This window comes from Alligator mississippiensis, chromosome 15 (assembly GCF_030867095.1).
Source record: "Alligator mississippiensis isolate rAllMis1 chromosome 15, rAllMis1, whole genome shotgun sequence".
NCBI lineage: Eukaryota > Metazoa > Chordata > Crocodylia > Alligatoridae > Alligator > Alligator mississippiensis.
In genome coordinates, this window is record NC_081838.1 from 7,006,244 (window position 1) to 7,023,576 (window position 17,333).

At 61.6% G+C, this 17,333-nt stretch overlaps 2 protein-coding genes and 1 pseudogene across 5 annotated transcripts; all 3 read left to right on the plus strand.

The window, feature by feature from the left end:
- Positions 1-3: 3 nt before the first annotated feature.
- LOC132245908 (17-beta-hydroxysteroid dehydrogenase type 6-like) lies at positions 4-6,149 on the plus strand (annotated as a pseudogene).
- Positions 6,150-6,493: 344 nt separating this feature from the next.
- Positions 6,494-10,897, plus strand: LOC132245910 (retinol dehydrogenase 7-like). 2 transcript variants are annotated; one of them, XM_059719315.1, is made up of 6 exons: positions 6,494-6,583; positions 7,551-7,881; positions 8,107-8,181; positions 8,266-8,524; positions 8,703-8,866; positions 10,232-10,897. In XM_059719315.1, the coding sequence occupies exons 2-6, from the start codon at positions 7,569-7,571 to the stop codon at positions 10,447-10,449; spliced, it is 1,029 nt and encodes a 342-aa protein (XP_059575298.1). In that variant the 5' UTR covers positions 6,494-6,583; positions 7,551-7,568; the 3' UTR covers positions 10,450-10,897. The 2 variants fall into 2 exon arrangements, with proteins under 2 accessions (XP_059575298.1, XP_059575299.1); XM_059719316.1 differs by lacking the exon at positions 8,107-8,181.
- Positions 10,898-10,991: 94 nt separating this feature from the next.
- Positions 10,992-16,399, plus strand: LOC132245914 (17-beta-hydroxysteroid dehydrogenase type 6-like). Of its 3 annotated transcripts, XM_059719324.1 has the most exons (5): positions 10,992-12,511; positions 13,303-13,786; positions 14,194-14,452; positions 14,548-14,711; positions 15,266-16,399. In XM_059719324.1, exons 2-5 carry the CDS (start codon positions 13,474-13,476, stop codon positions 15,484-15,486), a joined length of 957 nt encoding a protein of 318 aa, XP_059575307.1. In that variant the 5' UTR covers positions 10,992-12,511; positions 13,303-13,473; the 3' UTR covers positions 15,487-16,399. The 3 variants fall into 3 exon arrangements, 2 of the variants coding, with proteins under 2 accessions (XP_059575307.1, XP_059575308.1); XM_059719325.1 differs by lacking the exon at positions 10,992-12,511 and having other exon boundaries at positions 12,518-13,786; XR_009457608.1 differs by lacking the exons at positions 14,194-14,452; positions 14,548-14,711; positions 15,266-16,399 and having other exon boundaries at positions 10,992-12,193; positions 12,361-12,511; positions 13,303-13,471.
- The last annotated feature ends 934 nt before the right edge of the window (positions 16,400-17,333 follow it).

The following is a 17,333-nucleotide window of genomic DNA, read 5'->3' on the forward strand; positions in this document are numbered from 1 at the left end:
GGGTGGGGAGGCCCCAATTCTGTCTGGTTTCCCCCAGACATCCCAGCGTCAGGGGTGACCCCAAAGGGAAAAGCAGGAGTGATCTTGAGCCCAAAGCTGGCGTGACCAGAACTAGGATCATCCAGGGGATGGGCACGGGAAGGGGCAGGGATCCCCGGGGCAAGCTGAGATACAGATTACCAGCGGTGAGCTGCCCTGTGTTACTGCCAAGGGGCACACTTGTACCCTGGGGTAAAGGTGGGCTCCAGGTCCCCATACTCCATGCCCGCTCCAGAGCTTGCAGCTGGTCTCTTGGCCATGAGCGAGGCTGGGGAAGGAAGGGAATAACAATATTTTCCTCCATAGTGGGTAAAAGTCCAGTGCTGAATTGCAACCACCTGACTGGGCCAGCTCCTCCCAGGCTGACAGGCACCCAGCTATTGATGACTTGCGAGGAGCTGCTGGAAACCTCCCCAGAGGTGGTCGCATTTGGACACAGCTCTGACCTCAGGTGGCTGTTCCCCCATGCCTGTGAAGATGTGGCTGTACCTGGTGGCCCTGCTGGCGCTGTACCTCCTGCGCTGATGGTACCGGGAGCGGCAGACGGTCGGGAACCTCCCGGACAAACATGTCTTCATCACGGGCTGCGACTCTGGCTTCGGGCACCTGCTGGCCAAGCAGCTGGACGGGCGGGGGCTGCGGGTGCTGGCGGCGTGTCTGACGGAGCAGGGGGCCAAGCGGCTGCGGCAGGCGACGTCGGGGAGGCTGCAGACGGTGATCCTGGATGTCACTCGCTCCGACAGCATTGCCGCGGCCACTGCCTGGGTGAAGGGGCATGTGGGGGACCGAGGTGAGGCTGCTGTATCCCTGGCACGATGCATCCCGAGTCCGGGGTGGGTGACACTGGGGTGCAGGGAGAAAATCCTCCGTGTTTCCTCCTGCCTTTCCCGGGGCAGCTCTGAGCTCCAACAGGAGGGGCTCTGTGGGGGCAACGGGCAAAGGATCTGCCGACGGAAGGGAGCGAGGACTCCTGGGTGCTGTGTCCCACTTTGGAGGGGAGCGATGGGGGGTCTGGACTCCGGCATGGAGTCGCAGCTTGGGGGGAAAGCGCTACATTGAGGGCAAAGGAGGGTCTCAGAGGGTCTGTTCAGCAGTAAGCCCAGGGCCAGGATGTTGGCGGCACTGGGATTCGTGCCCGAGTGGGGGAGTCTCCTGTCCCATCTCTGCCCAGGCTCACTCCCTGCCCTCACCCCGCAGGGCTCTGGGGCCTGGTGAACAATGCCGGGGTGGTGCTGCCAGTGGCCCCCAACGAGTGGCTGAGCAAGGCTGACTTCGTCAGGGTGCTGGACGTGAACCTGGTGGGGCTGATCGAGGTGACGCTGAGCCTGCTGCCCCTGGTGCGCAGAGCCCGGGGACGCGTTGTCAACGTGGCCAGCATCCTGGGCAGACTGGCCTTCTGTGGTGGCGGCTACTGCCCTTCCAAGTACGGTGTGGAGGCCTTCTCCGACTCGCTCAGGTAATGCGGGGCCACGGGCTGCCCCTCGGGCCACGGCGTGGGACGGGAGGCATTTGTGGGGCTGTGGCGAGGCGTGACGGCTGCCTCTGTCCCAGGCGCGAGCTCTGGTCCTTCGGGGTGAAGGTGGCAATGGTGGAGCCGGGCTACTTCCGCACGCCCATGACACACGTTGAGAACAACCTGGGCTGCCTGAAGCAGGCATGGCAGTGTGCCTCGCCGGAGGTCCGGGAGAGCTACGGGCAGCAGTACTTCGAGACCCGTGAGCACTCTTCTGTCCTCTTCGGGGCGAGGGGAGTCAGCGGGGAGGGGGTGCTTCCAGAGGCAATAGAGGGGCCAGCACATTGTCTGTGGTCTGCTCCCTGCTGTCTCCACCGCCCTGCAGCCAGGGCCTCTTCTCCTGAAGCAGCGAGCACCCCTTAAAGGAACCATGTGTGCATGGCAGGATCCAAACAGCCCCCTTTGCCGGCTACATACAACACGCCAGATCATGCTACGTCATGCCTCCCCGAGGCTGCATGGGCCGGTTCGCAGTGAGCACTGCTGGAGGGCTCACCCTCATTTAGCAGGATGCAGCTCTTCCCAGGAGCCCTGCGGCAGTGACCTGGGGGAAGCCATAGCAGAACACGGCTGGGTGTGAGTGTTGCGTGCTGAGTGCCCCTGCAGCGTGTCTGTGTACATGTGGGTGGGAGAGAAGTGACTGCATGTTGCCAGCCTGCTCAGACCCTGGCCACAGGCTGTCTGCAGACTTGGGCACGTGCCTGCCCATGCCCAAGGCTCTGCCCCGGGCTGACCCCCCACCCTGGCTCTGCTCAGTCTACAGGCTGTCCCAGGAGAAGCTGCAGAATGGGTGCAGCTCCAACCTACCCCTGGTCACCGACTGCGTGGAGCACGCGCTGACCGCCCAGCACCCCTGCACCCGCTACTCCGGCGGCTGGGACGCCCAGTTCTTCTTCATCCCCCTCTCCTACATGCCCACGGCTGTGGCCGACCTGGTGCTGACCTGGTCTTGCCCAAACCAGCCCAGGCTGCATAATAGGAGGTAGGGGGAGTCTGAGAGGTGGGTGGCATCGGAGCTGTGTCCCCCACTTAGCAGAGCTAAGCCCCTCACTCCCTACAGCCAGGGACCGGGTTCCTCGGCTTAATGCTTCTGACCAAACCCTGCAGACACTTGTGGGGAGGGGGTAACAAGTGATTAACAAGCAGTTAGTGTGCAAAGAAAACCCGGAGGAGTTCCCAGGGGCACTGCAGGACGCTTGCTAGCCATGCTGAGACAGGCAGAGCAGCTGAGCATGGGGGACTTACTGCACTGGGGTAGGTGGGACTCTGTCGCTCCGGGGCTGGGCAGGGCCCTGGTGCTCGGGCTCAGGTAGCAGCTCTGGTTCCCCTGGGCTTGTTCTGCAACAGGGAGAAAGGGAGAGCTCAGGGCAGCTCCTGAAACGGGGACCCGCACGGTGGCTTCTAGGAGCTGCCTGGGGAATAAACACAGCCAAGCAGTGGGGAGCTTGTGCAATGCTGGGGACCCCAGTGATGTCCAAGGCCATGCAGAACCAGCCCAGCCCGTTCGTGGCCCAAAAGGCCCCAGCTCCAGGGGACCGATTCTCCCCGCAGCCTCTGCAACAAAGCTGCAGCAGTGGTGTGAGTGGGCACGTTGGACAGGGGCTGTGTCTTCCCCCGAGGGGCTGCGGCATGGGACGTATGAGCTCTGCGCCAGGCTGCAGCCTGGTCTGCCCCCCGCTGCCCTGCATCCGTACCAAGCTACGCTGTGTTTCCTGGGGCTCCCTCTGCCACCTGCCTGCTGGCGCCCACCTGCTCTCGCTCCTAGACTGTAAGCTCAGTGGGGCAGGGCATATCTCCCGGTCCCGTTTGCCTGGCGCCACAGCATCCCGCTCACAGCAGCGCCCACAATAAAGGAACTGCCCCGCTGAATCCAGTCTGCCTGCCAGGCCAAGAGGGCAAGGCCTCCTTCCCCTGAGGAAGTCTGATTTTCCGTGTTCCCTGAAGAGCAGCAAACGCCAGGGTCACATCTCACGGTCTGGTAATACAGAGGCTAACGCAGGTCATGTGTGAGCTCCTAACTGATGTGTGTGGGGAATGGTAGGGATACGGGGTTGTTACTGTCTGCAGCACAAGCCCCCCTTGGATCTCTCCTTGATACCAGGCTAGGCCGTATTGCCCTTGCTGGCCGGGATACTGTTCTCCCTCCCATAGAAAGCCCCATGCACAAGGCTGCAACCTCATTAATAAGTGGCCACTGGAGCTGGGAGTGATGAAGGAGTCCGGGGCAGTTAATTATTGCCCTGTTGTTAGGGAGGGTGCCCCGACCCCAGCACAGAGGAGAGGGGATGACTGAGCTGCGGCTCTGCCACTGGGGACTTTCTCCACGTTCCCAGCACATGAATGACTCCAAAGCTGCCCCTGCCACAGGTGCACAGGTGCCCAGGGGAGTTGGGATCCTGGGGCAGTATGAGCCCTAGAGCTCAGGCTCTCGGGGAGCTGAGAACAAGCCCAGGGGCAGCCTGGGGAACGGCGGAGATGTCCGTCCAGTCCCTTTTGCTCCCCGCAGCCTTCAGGGAGCAACCTGGAATCAGGTGTTTGTTTGTTCAGGCCCGGCCAGAAACACAGACTCTTGTTATCATTGCCCGTTGCCCCCAGATCCCGGCTGACCTCGGCCCCACTCCTGACGGGGGGAGGTGCTCGGTTTTCACCAATTGGCGAGGCTGAGCCCTACGGTCCAACCAGCCAGGACCTGACGTGACCCACCCGGCCTCCCAGCTGCACAAGGCTCCATGGACTGGTAGGATTCCTCATCGTGTTTGTCTGAAGGGCAGCTGAACGGGAGCCGCGACTGGGTGCTGGTCAGTGCCTTGAGCAGTCAGTGCCCCATGGGGATGGGGACAGAGCTGGGGCCATCTGGAGGACTGTGGACACATGGGACATCCAAGGCACTGCACCCGTCACCAGCTACACTGGCCTCTCTAGGGGAGAGATTAGCACCCCCCAGCCTGCCTGGGCTGCTACTGCCCTGTCAGTGCAAAAATGGGGTCCGACACCCCCTTTGTGATCTGTGTGTGCGTGCATACACACATGTGCATGTGCATGTTGCCCATGCAACCAAGGGACAAAGCAGGCTCCACAGGGGCCCTGCATCACAGGCCAGGTCTGGGTCTCTAACGAGGGTGCAGCCGGGCCTGCCTTGCTGGCACTGGTGCTTGGCCAGCTTCGCTCGGCCCAGGAGCAGGTGTCAGGTGTGCTTCTGCTCAGCTCCCCCTGGACACCAGGGTAGTGAGCTTCACACTACCAAAGGCCTGAGGAGCCCACGGGCACGTGCGGGTGCCCAGCTCCATGCTGGGTGGGTTCCTGCCCAGACACAGACACGCCTGCTCTGGCCACGTCTGCAGGCTGCTCGCTTGCAGCACACGGGGAGCGTCACTGGAGGGACTGGGCTCTGCCTTGTGGGTACAAGAAGGAGTTTTTGCTGACAGCAGCCAGGAGTCAGAAGTGGCTCCTGCTTCAAGTGACTTTGTTCCCCAACAGAAGGTGCCCGTGAGGGTGTGGCTGGTGGTCCTCTTGGCACTGTATGTCCCGTGCAGGTGGCACTGGGAGCAGCCGGTGGTCAGGAACCTGCCAGACAAACACGTCTTCATCATGGGCTGCGACACCCTGAGCCGGGCCGTGGGGGAGGTCCGGGACCAGTCCCTGCTGCCGTGATGGTGCAAGGGCTGAGCTCTGGTGGAGGGTCGCAGAAGGTAGCAGGTCATACCTTGGAGCACAGAACCCAGCTTTTCAAGAGGGGGCTGTGGGGAGGTAGTCGTGGGGGTCCTTGTCACTCACTGCTGGCAGGAGAAGGTGTTGGAAAGAGCCTGGCAGGCTGTACACTGGCATTGGTCTTGTGTGCAGGCAGAAGCCTCTTCTGGGTCTTGCTCAATTATTCACCTTCCAGGGACATGCAGAAGCCGGTGCGGGGTTGTAGCCACGAGGGTTAGACAGGCGCTGTTCTGGGTGTAATGAACAGATAAAACCAACGGGTGAAAGACCCGAGCCCGGTGACTATGGGGGACACCTGCGTTTTCTCTGGACGACACGGTGCAAGGACTTAAAGCGCTGGCCCCTTCCCAACACAGGGGGTACAAGGCCCAAATCCCAGGCACTTGGTGGGGAAGGCCACATTGTTTTTGGATGGTTTGGTGCCGGCGGGCTGGGAGACGGGGTGCCTTGATGCTTGTCCTCGGGGCTGCAGGACAGCAGGGTCCCTTGGACTTTCAGGGCGCGGGGGACGGGGACAGGAGGGGAGCTGAGCCCAGGCCGCACAGAGCAATTCCTTCCCGTCCCCTGCAGCAAGGGACACGCACAAAAAGTGGGGATGTCACTTGACTACAAGTCACTGCAGGTAATAAAAGCCTGGGCCAAGATGTCAAGATGCCAGGTGCTGGTATTAGGAGCAGCATAGCTAAGGGGAGGCAAGCAGGGTGCCAGAAAGGTGGCCCTTGAGGTGTCTGTGCCTGGCGGGGGGCTTCCGCCCTGGCTAGGGCAGCTGTTGGAGCCTCCAGCAACCTCTCAGGCCCTTCCTGTAGCCACCGCTTCCCTTGCTGTGGGACTGCTCGCTGTACTCAGTGCCAGGCAGCAAGGGGTAGACGCAGCATGCGGGGCATGAGGTTGCCCAGCTCTATTCTGGCAGAGGGGACCCTGGCCCAGGGAGCAAAGTCTAGCGGTTATGTCCCGGTCCTCCAGCCAGGCAGAGCTTGATCCTCCGAGCATGTAACCCCATGGCAAGGGTCGGGCACGATGGCGCTTTGTGCCCTACATCCCTACAATCCATGACTTTGAGCCCATTGCTGGGTCTGGTGAAGCACAAGTCGGGCAACACGGTAGAGATGGCAGCAGGGACTTGGAGCACAACCGGCTCCCGGTTCCATTGCAGACAGAAGCTTTGAACCTTGAACTCACCCTCACTCCTGCCAGCTCCACCCTCCGCGACCTTCGTCCCAGCACAGCCGAGGGCAGTCGTTAGTCCCTTGCCGCTCAGTGGGTCACAGAGCAGGACAGCCGGACAGGACAGATATCTGCGCCGTGTGAGGACCTCGAGTGCAGGTAGGATTCCCTGCCGCGGTTGTCTGGGAGTGCCTGAAGAGGAGCCCTGGCTGGGTCCTGGTGGGTGCCTTGAAATGGGGACAGAGCAGGGGCTACGGGCACAGGGACATCCAAGGCATGGTGCCACTCACCACCTGCTCCTGCCTCCCTGAGGGTGAGGTCAGCCCTTGCCAGCCTCTCCAGGCTGCTGCCCCCCCACCCCGCCAGGGCAAAGAGGGGGTTCCAACACCCCCTGTGCAATCCATGCACGTGTGCATGCCTGTGTGTGCATGTTGTTCGCCCATTTAGCCAAGGGTTAAAGCAGACTTCACATCGCAGAGCAAACACAGCCTCCCTAGAAGCACTGAATTACGGGCTGGGTCTGGTTCTCTCTGTGCGTTCTCAGTGCAAGCTCAGCTGGGCCCCGGGGGCTTTCTCTTGGTGGTGGCACATGGCCAGCTTTGTTCTGCCCAGGGGCACGGAGAAGTGCGGCTCCGCTCAGTCCCCCGCCAGGCACCAGGGCTCTGGCTCTTGGGCTTCATGTGACCCAAGCCCTGAAGAGTCCATGGGCGCGTGGGTCCCCAGCTCTGTGCCGGGTAGTTTCCAGCTGGCGTTGGCGGCTTGGATGCGGTAAAACACGGAGAGCAGCATGTCAGAGACCTTGAATTTCAGTCCCCCAAAATGGCAGGAACCTGATTTGCCAAATGCCAAACGGGCCCTGCCCAAACAGCCTCTCTGTCCACAAAGAACTGCTGGGGAAGGGGTCGTCTTGTTCTAGGTTAGAAGATGTATCTGTTCATAGGATGACCCTGGGCTGAAAGTGTTACAAGCACCTGCTTGTGGCATGCCGTTCGGCACCTCCTGTGACTCACCCAAGAGCTGGCTGCATCTTGGTTGAGGTTTTGCATCTCCCAGAAGCCTGGAAATGGGGAGATCAGTCACAGAGGGGGGAAAAATCAACCAAAAATGAGTATTTCTTGGTGTGTAGCCAGAAGCCACTGCAAGGATGTGGCTGTACCTGGTGGCCCTGCTGGTGCTGTACCTCCTGTGCCGATGGTACCGGGAGCGGCAGACGGTCAGTAACCTCCCGGACAAACACGTCTTCATCACGGGCTGCGACTCCGGCTTCGGGCACCTGCTGGCCAAGCAGCTGGACGGGCGGGGGCTGCGGGTGCTGGCGGCGTGTCTGACGGAGCAGGGGGCCGAGCGGCTGCAGCAGGAGACATCGGGGAGGCTGCAGACGGTGATCCTGGACGTGACCAAATCTGACAGCATTGCCGCAGCTGCTGCTTGGGTGAAGGGGCAGGTGGGGGACCGAGGTGAGGTGTGGCGCTGCCCTCTGCTCCATCCGGGGGGCTGGTTCTGGGCTGGTCCCCATCTAGCTGTGGCCTGCAGCAGCTCCATGGCCCTGGCAGACATGGGCAGCAGAGCTGGTGGGGATGGTCACATGCCCCCTCGCCTGCATCCCCGTGCCCTCCTAGCCCCCTGGGTCTCTGTGTCCGGAGGAAGCACTGACACGTCCCATGGGATGTGGGTTGGTTTAGGGAAACCTTCTGTTGACTCCTCCCAAAGCACCATTAGAGCAGGAGCGTTTGCTGGACCCCATAGAGAGTGCGAAGGTGAGAGCCAAGCACCGCTCTTAAACCTGGGACCGGGCTGGAGGGACGAGCCAGCCTGGCGCTCTCACGCTCTCCCCTCCACAGGGCTCTGGGGCCTGGTGAACAACGCCGGCATCAGGGACCCTGCAGGCCCCAACGAATTTCTGAGCAAGGCCGACTTCACCAGGGTGCTGGACGTGAATCTGGTGGGGCTGATCGAGGTGACGCTGAGCCTGCTGCCCCTGGTGCGCAGAGCCCAGGGCCGCGTCGTCAATGTGGCCAGCGCAGCGGGCCGAATGTCCCTAATTGGAGGCGGTTACTGCCCTTCCAAGTACGGCGTGGAGGCCTTCTCCGACAGCCTGAGGTACGTGGCCTGCATCCCCCATGGCCTGTGTCCTCTCCTGGGCCCACCAGCTAATGCCCCTCAAGCGGCTCACAAGGACGCACCCAGCCCCGCAGCCTCCAGGAAGCTGGGTGCTGGGGCCGTGTCTCAGCCCAAGGCCGTGCTTTCACCCGTGTTCACCCTGCCGGTTCCATTCCAGGCGCGAGCTCCGTGATTTCAGAGTCAAGGTCTCCATCATCGAGCCGGGCGGCTTCCGAACACCCCTTATAGATGTGCAGCGTGTCCAAAAGGGCCTGGAGCAGGTGTGGAGCTGTGCCTCTGCCAACATCAAGGAGGCCTATGGGCAGCAGTACTTTGACTGCCGTGAGTCCACGGGGCAGGTGCCTGGTGCCAGGGTGGGACGGGGATGGGGTAGAGGCTGGGACACTATGGGGGACAACTCATCGATCTGTAGAGGAGTGGGGTGGGAAAGGACCTCTGCATCTAGTCCAACCACCTGCCTGAAGCAGGATGAGCCCTGCCCAAGCCACCCGACAAACCCATTGTTCAACCTCTTAGCAAAACTACCATCGCCCCTGACAGTCCCAGGCTTCACACCTGGCGCGGCTACAGGGAAAGCAGGGGACTGTGGCCACCAACATCCTGCCAATGCAAAGGTTGTTAATAGACGCTCAAGAGATCCCAGGTGGAGGCTAAACCCCCTGCTACAGAGGAAAGCAAAGCCCCCAGTCCATACCAATCTGACCAGGAGCTAAAATTCCTTCCTGACCCCAATGCCGCATCGGTTTAACCCTGAGTGGAAGGGCAAGACCCTCTAGCCAGGACCCTCCGGGGTGAGTCATGGCAGGGGAACTTGCCCAGTCCCGTCCTCACCCCCAACCTGGGCTGCAGCCAGCACCGAGTGCCTTTGGGGTGGGGGGAGAGTGTTAAAAATGCACATGGAGCAGAAGCAGGGGGAGAATTCTCTCCCAGCCCCATGCAGCAGCCAGCAAAGCCCAGAAGCCTCCATAGCAAAATACAGGCATCGCTTCGCCTAAATCCTCCCTGCCCAGCAGCTGCCCAGCTTCTCCTTGAACACCTCCAGCGATGGAGAGTCCCCTGCTGTCCCTACCATCTATCCCATGGCCTCCCTGCTCTGACTGTGAGGAAGTTTTTCCTTCCTAAACCTGCCTCATTACAGCTGCAAGCCATGGGGGGTTGGGGAGGTGAGAGTAGGGCTCAGCCTGGGGGGATGAATTTCTGGCAGAGATCCCAGCCCCGCAGCGCAGAGCCCAGTCATGGCTTTGGCAGCACTGGGCTGCAGCATCCGGGACCTGGGAACTATCTCCCTGCCAAGGCCTAGCACGCAAGCAGCGTCTGGGCAGCGCAGGACACTGCAGGCAGATGTGGCAGCCCCGTGCCCTGCAGCCGAGCTTGTCTGCAAACCTGCTCAGCTCTGGGCACAGGTGTGGGGAGACCCCAAGCAAGGGCTGTCCCTGCTGGGGACCAGTCAGCCCCCCAGGGCTGCAGAGTGGGGACGACGCAGCCGTGTGCATGGCGTCACCCTGCTCTGCCGGGACCAGAACCTCCCCAGGCTCTGGAGAGCTGGTGGGGGAGGCGGGTCCAGGGCCTGTCCTGGCCATTGCAATGGAGCCCAAATTGTCGCCAGGTCTCCCCTGGCCCTCGTGGTACTAGTTCCTGTGCCCCAGCCTGCCTGGGCTCCTCACTGCCAGATTTCTCTCCATGCAGACTTTGAGAAGTTCAAGAAGTTCCTTTTCACGAACAGCTCCAAGCTCCACCTGGTCACCGACGCCATGGAGCATGCGCTGATGGCCCGGCACCCCCGCACCCGCTATTCCTGCGGCTGGGACGCCAAGCTCTTCTACCTCCCCGTCTCCTACCTGCCAACCTCGTGGACAGACTACCTGCTGACCTGCAGTATGCCCAAGCCTGCCCAGGGCATCTAGGCAGCGACGTTGCCAGAGCTGGAGCCGTGCCGCCGAGATGCTCTATGTAGATCCCCAGAATCCCAGGGCCTGGCACGCGATGCTTAATGACTCTTTTCTAGCTTATATCTCACCACAGCGAGGGCTCAGCTCTGGAATGGAGTGAGCCCCAGATGGCAGCAGTCCACATTTCCAATCACGTAGCAGCCTACAAGCTTTCCAAGGGTGGTGGGTAGTGGTGGGGGGAGTGGTAGGTGTCCTTATCGTTCACTGTTGCACACCTGGGCTGGCAGGAGGTGTTGGAAGGAGCTGGGAGGTCCAGACATTGCGGGCTTCTTGTCTCCACATGGCAGCATCTTGTGGGCTTTGCTTAGTTATTAGTGGTCCAGCGGTATGCTGGAGAAGGGGGGGCCATTGGCAGGGCCAGAGCAGAAGCTGTTCTTGGTGTAATAAAGACGCGTTACCCACGCGGGGGACACTGCGTTTTCTCTGTTTAACACCATGGGAAGGTGAAAGGGGCCAGGCCCTTCGGTGCCCTGTCTCTGCATCCTGGGGGTGGGCGATGTGTGTCCTGCCCCTCTTGGCTCAGAGCTGCACGTGCCCCACGCCCAGCAGGCGGGAACGTCAGGGCGCACACAGGGATCCCAGTAGGGTCTAGCACCTGTTCCCATCTCCGGTCGCTGCCTCAGCCCCAGGGAGGGCCAAACAGAGCAGTTCCCTTCAAAGCCATGCCAACAAGAGGCTGGGACACGCTTGGCTTAGGGCTCCCTGTAGCAGATCGCAGCCTAGGCTAGGGTGCAAAGACAGCAGGACATGGCAGCACCCACCTCCCCGAAAGGAGGCAGAGGCAGTTGCTGTGGGGAGGAGCCCTGGGACCTCTCTGTCTTCATCCCGTCTCTGGGCCTCGACACAGATCCCTGGGGCTGCGAGCACGAGAAAACAACACAGCACTTCCCAGTCTCCTCACAAGGATGCACCAGCTCTGCAACCTCCGGGAAGCTGGGTGCCTGGGGGGCTGTGGCGAGGCCCTGGCTCAGCCCAAGGCTGGGCTCCTGCCCCGCGTTCATCCTGCCAGTTCCAAAGCTCTGCAATGTCAGGGTCAAGGTCTCCATCCGCGAGCTGGGCACCTTCCAAACATCAGTGCAGAGGCCAAGCACATCTGGAAGGGCCAGGAGCAGGTATGAAGCCGTGCCATCACCCAGGTCAAGGAGGCCATTGGGCAGCAGTTCTTTGACCACTTTGAGTCTGAGGGGCAGGTCCCCAGTGCAGGGGTGTGAACGTGATGGCCTTGGGGCAGGAACCCTGTGGGGGGACCTATGCTGGGGCAGGACAGGGACCAGCTTGGGGAATGGATTTATGGAGACCGCGCCTGGTCATACCAATGGGAGCTGTGCCAGTGTCCCAGCCTGGGCTGGGCAACCTCTGCCCATGCAAAGTCCTGCAAAGTCCAGGGCTGTGTTCATGCTGCCACCATGTGCACGCAGGCTGCATGGGATGGTGCAGCCGACCGTGTGGCCTCAGCTCTGCCCTGCCCAAGCCTCAGCCCAGCCCAGGAGGCCCAGCTGCTGTCCTGCCATTGTGAAGGTGCCCAGACTGATCCAGGGCTCCCCTCTCCCTCATGCTTCCTGTTCTAGCCCAGCTGGGCTGCTCACTGCCAGACTGTCCTCTGCACAGACCACAGGAACAACCGCTACCCCTGCCTGGTCATCAATGCCACAGAGCATGCACTGACGGCTTAGCACCCTCGAACCTGCTACTCCTGCAGGTGGGATGCCAAGCTCTTCTAGCTCACGCTGAGCTTCGTGGCCTCGTGGGTAGACCTCGGGCTGCCCTGTGCTCAGCTGAGGCCTGCCCAGGGCAGCTTGGCAGCAAGTGAGCCATGAGCCATGTGGTGGTGGTGATGCCCTGGTTTGAATAGCAGTGTCTTAACAGGACCCGCTCTTCTGTAGCTGAAATCCAAGCACCGCTGGGGCTGCGCTCTGCAAGTGGGCTATGGGCAGCAGCAGCCCACACTTCTGAGCATGGGCGACTGGTGCCATCACCCAGGTCAAGGAGGCCATTGGGCAGCAGTTCTTTGACCACTGTGAGTCTGAGGGGCCGGTCCCCAGTGCAGGGGTGTGAACATGATCCCGTTCCCACATGCAGCACGGGGCAGGGGCGCGGGACCGACCCCAGGAGCTGCTGCCCTCCAGCCCGGGGCAGCTGTGCCCCCATGAATCCCTGGCTCCGAGGCCGCGGGTAGAGCTGGCCCTAGGCAGGACCTGCTGACCTCCAGGGTGATTAATGATCACCCAGGGCAGTGCCGTGACCCCGCCACCAGCCAAGCAGCCCTCAGGACAGTGTCCCCGCCACCAGATGAGTGGCTTTGTGGAAAAGCGTTGGAGCCGGAGCCAAGTGGCACAGGGGGCAGGTGGGGGAGCATGGGGGGTTTGCATCCAGGCCGTACCTGGGGTGGCCTCGCACAGGCATCAACCACCCCTGCCCTGGGCAGCTCCAGGCTGGAGGCAGCTGGGGCAGGTAAGTGGGGGGGGGTGGGGAGGCCCCAGTTCTGTCTGGTTTCCCCCAGACATCCCAGCGTCAGGGGTGACCCCAAAGGGAAAAGCAGGAGTGATCTTGAGCCCAAAGCTGGCGTGACCAGAACTAGGATCATCCAGGGGATGGGCACGGGAAGGGGCAGGGATCCCTGGGGCAAGCCGAGATACAGATTACCAGCGGTGAGCTGCCCTGTGTTACTGCCAAGGGGCACACTTGTACCCTGGGGTAAAGGTGGGCTCCAGGTCCCCATACTCCATGCCCGCTCCAGAGCTTGCAGCTGGTCTCTTGGCCATGAGCGAGGCTGGGGAAGGAAGGGAATAACAATATTTTCCTCCATAGTGGGTAAAAGTCCAGTGCTGAATTGCAACCACCTGACTGGGCCAGCTCCTCCCAGGCTGACAGGCACCCAGCTATTGATGACTTGCGAGGAGCTGCTGGAAACCTCCCCAGAGGTGGTCGCATTTGGACACAGCTCTGACCTCAGGTGGCTGTTCCCCCACGCCTGTGAAGATGTGGCTGTACCTGGTGGCCCTGCTGGCGCTGTACCTCCTGTGCCGATGGTACCGGGAGCGGCAGACGGTCGGGAACCTCCCGGACAAACATGTCTTCATCACGGGCTGCGACTCCGGCTTCGGGCACCTGCTGGCCAAGCAGCTGGACGGGCGGGGGCTGCGGGTGCTGGCGGCGTGTCTGACGGAGCAGGGGGCCGAGTGGCTGCGGCAGGCGACGTCGGGGAGGCTGCAGACGGTGATCCTGGCTGTCACTCGCTCCGACAGCATTGCCGCGGCCACTGCCTGGGTGAAGGGGCATGTGGGGGACCGAGGTGAGGCTGCTGTATCCCTGGCACGATGCATCCCGAGTCCGGGGTGGGTGACACTGGGGTGCAGGGAGAAAATCCTCCGTGTTTCCTCCTGCCTTTCCCGGGGCAGCTCTGAGCTCCAACAGGAGGGGCTCTGTGGGGGCAACGGGCAAAGGATCTGCCGACAGAAGGGAGCGAGGACTCCTGGGTGCTGTGTCCCACTTTGGAGGGGAGCGATGGGGGGTCTGGACTCCGGCGTGGAGTCGCAGCTTGGGGGGAAAGCGCTACATTGAGGGCAGAGGAGGGTCTCAGAGGGTCTGTTCAGCAGTAAGCCCAGGGCCAGGATGTTGGCGGCACTGGGATTCGTGCCCGAGTGGGGGAGTCTCCCGTCCCATCTCTGCCCAGGCTCACTCCCTGCCCTCACCCCGCAGGGCTCTGGGGCCTGGTGAACAATGCCGGGGTGGTGCTGCCAGTGGCCCCCAACGAGTGGCTGAGCAAGGCTGACTTCGTCAGGGTGCTGGACGTGAACCTGGTGGGGCTGATCGAGGTGACGCTGAGCCTGCTGCCCCTGGTGCGCAGAGCCCGGGGACGCGTTGTCAACGTGGCCAGCATCCTGGGCAGACTGGCCTTCTGTGGTGGTGGCTACTGCCCTTCCAAGTACGGTGTGGAGGCCTTCTCCGACTCACTCAGGTAATGCGGGGCCACGGGCTGCCCCTCAGGCCACGGCGTGGGACGGGAGGCATTTGTGGGGCTGTGGCGAGGCGTGACGGCTGCCTCTGTCCCAGGCGCGAGCTCTGGTCCTTCGGGGTGAAGGTGGCAATGGTGGAGCCGGGCTACTTCCGCACGCCCATGACACACGTTGAGAACAACCTGGGCTGCCTGAAGCAGGCATGGCAGTGTGCCTCGCCGGAGGTCCGGGAGAGCTACGGGCAGCAGTACTTCGAGACCCGTGAGCACTCTTCTGTCCTCTTCGGGGCGATGGGAGTCAGCGGGGAGGGGGTGCTTCCAGAGGCAATAGAGGGGCCAGCACATTGTCTGTGGTCTGCTCCCTGCTGTCTCCACCGCCCTGCAGCCAGGGCCTCTTCTCCTGAAGCAGCGAGCACCCCTTAAAGGAACCATGTGTGCATGGCAGGATCCAAACAGCCCCCTTTGCCGGCTACATACAACACGCCAGATCATGCTACGTCATGCCTCCCCGAGGCTGCATGGGCCGGTTCGCAGTGAGCACTGCTGGAGGGCTCACCCTCATTTAGCAGGATGCAGCTCTTCCCAGGAGCCCTGCGGCAGTGACCTGGGGGAAGCCATAGCAGAACACGGCTGGGTGTGAGTGTTGCGTGCTGAGTGCCCCTGCAGCGTGTCTGTGTACATGTGGGTGGGAGAGAAGTGACTGCATGTTGCCAGCCTGCTCAGACCCGGGCCACAGGCTGTCTGCAGACTCAGGCATATGCCTGCCCATGCCCGAGGCTCTGCCCCGGGCTGACCCCCCACCCTGGCTCTGCTCAGTCTACAGGCTGTCCCAGGAGAAGCTGCAGAAGGGGTGCAGCTCCAACCTACACCTGGTCACCGACTGCATGGAGCACGCGCTGACCGCCCAGCACCCCCGCACCCGCTACTCCGGCGGCTGGGACGCCCAGTTCTTCTTCATCCCCCTCTCCTACATGCCCACGGCTGTGGCCGACCTAGTGCTGACCTGGTCTTGGCCCAAACCAGCCCAGGCTGCGTAAGGGGAGGAGGTAGGGGGAGTCTGGGAGGTGGGTGGCATCAGATCCGTATCCCCAACACAGCAGAGCTAAGCCCCTCACGCCCCTCACTCCCTACAGCCAGGGACCGGGTTCCTCGGCTTAATGCTTCTGACCAAACCCTGCAGACACTTGGGGGGAGGGGGTAACAAGTGATTAACAAGCAATTAGTGTGCAAGGAAAACCCCAAGGAGTTCCCAGGGGCACTGCAGGACGCTTGCTAGCCATGCTGAGACAGGCAGAGCAGCTGAGTATGGGGGACTTACTATGCTGGGGTAGGTGGGACCCTGTTGCTCCCGGGCTGGGCAGGGCCCTGATATACACACAGCCAAGCAGTGGGGAGCTTGTGCAATGCTGGGGACCCCAGTGATGTCCAAGGCCATGCAGAACCAGCTCAGCCCATTTGTGGCCCAAAAGGCCCCTGCTCCAGGGGACCGATTCTCCCCGCAGCCTCTGCAACAAAGCTGCAGCAGTGGTGTGAGTGGGCGCGTTGGACAGGGGCTGTGTCTTCCCCTGAGGGGCTGCGGCATGGGACGTATGAGCTCTGCACGAGGCTGCAGCCTGATCTGCCCCCCCCCCGCCCTGCATCCGTACCAAGATATGTTGTTTCCTGGGGCTCCCTCTGCCACCTGCCTGCCAGCGCCCACCTGCTCTCGCTCCTAGACTGTAAGCTCTGTGGGGCAGGGCATATCTCCCGGTCCCGTTTGCCTGGCGCCACAGCATCCCGCTCACAGCAGCGCCCACAATAAAGGAACGTGCCCCGCTGAATCCAGTCTGCCTGCCAGGCCAAGAGGGCAAGGACTCCTTCCCCCGAGGAAGTCTGATTTTCCGTGTTCCCTGAAGAACAGCAAAAGCCAGGGTCACGTCTCACAGTCTGGCAATACAGAGGCTAACGCAGGTCGTGTGTGAGCTCCTAACTGATGTGTGGGGGGCATGGTAGGGATACGGGGTTTCATAGATTCATAGATGCTAGGGTCAGAAGGGACCTCAATAGATCATCGAGTCCGACCCCCTGCATAGGCAGGAAAGAGTGCTGGGTCTAGATGACCCCAGCTAGATGCCTATCTAACCTCCTCTTGAAGATCCCCAGGGTAGGGGAGAGCACCACCTCCCTTGGGAGCCCGTTCCGGACCTTGGCCACTCGAACTGTGAAGAAGTTCTTCCTAATGTCCAGTCTAAATCTGCTCTCTGCTAGCTTTTGGCCGTTATTTGTTGTAACCCCCGGGGGCGCCTTGGTGAGTAAAGCCTCACCAATTCCCTTCTGTGCCCCCGTGATGAACTTATAGGCAGCCACAAGGTCGCCTCTCAACCTTCTCTTGTGGAGGCTGAAGAGGTCCAGGTGCCGCAGTCTCTCCTCATAGGGCTTGGTCCTTAACGCCCTTAACCATACGAGTGGCCCTTCTGTGGATCCTCTCCAGGTTATCCGCATCCTTCTTGAAGTGCGGTGCCCAGAACTACACGCAGTACTCCAACTGCGGTCTGACCAGCGCCCGATAGAGGGGAAGTATCACCTCCTTGGATCTGTTTGTCATGCATCTGCTGACGCACGATAAAGTGCCATTGGCTTTTCTGATGGCTTCGTCACACTGCCGGCTCATGTTCATCTTGGAGTCCACTAGGACTCCAAGATCCCTTTCCACCTCCGTGCCACCCAGCAGGTCATTCCCTAGGCTGTAGGTGTGCTGGACATTTTTCCTCCCTAGGTGCAGCACTTTGCATTTCTCCTTGTTGAACTGCATCCTGTTGTTTTCTGACCATTTGTCCAACCTGTCCAGGTCTGCTTGCAGCTGTTCCCTGCCCTCCGGCGTGTCCACTTCTCCCCAAACAGTTGT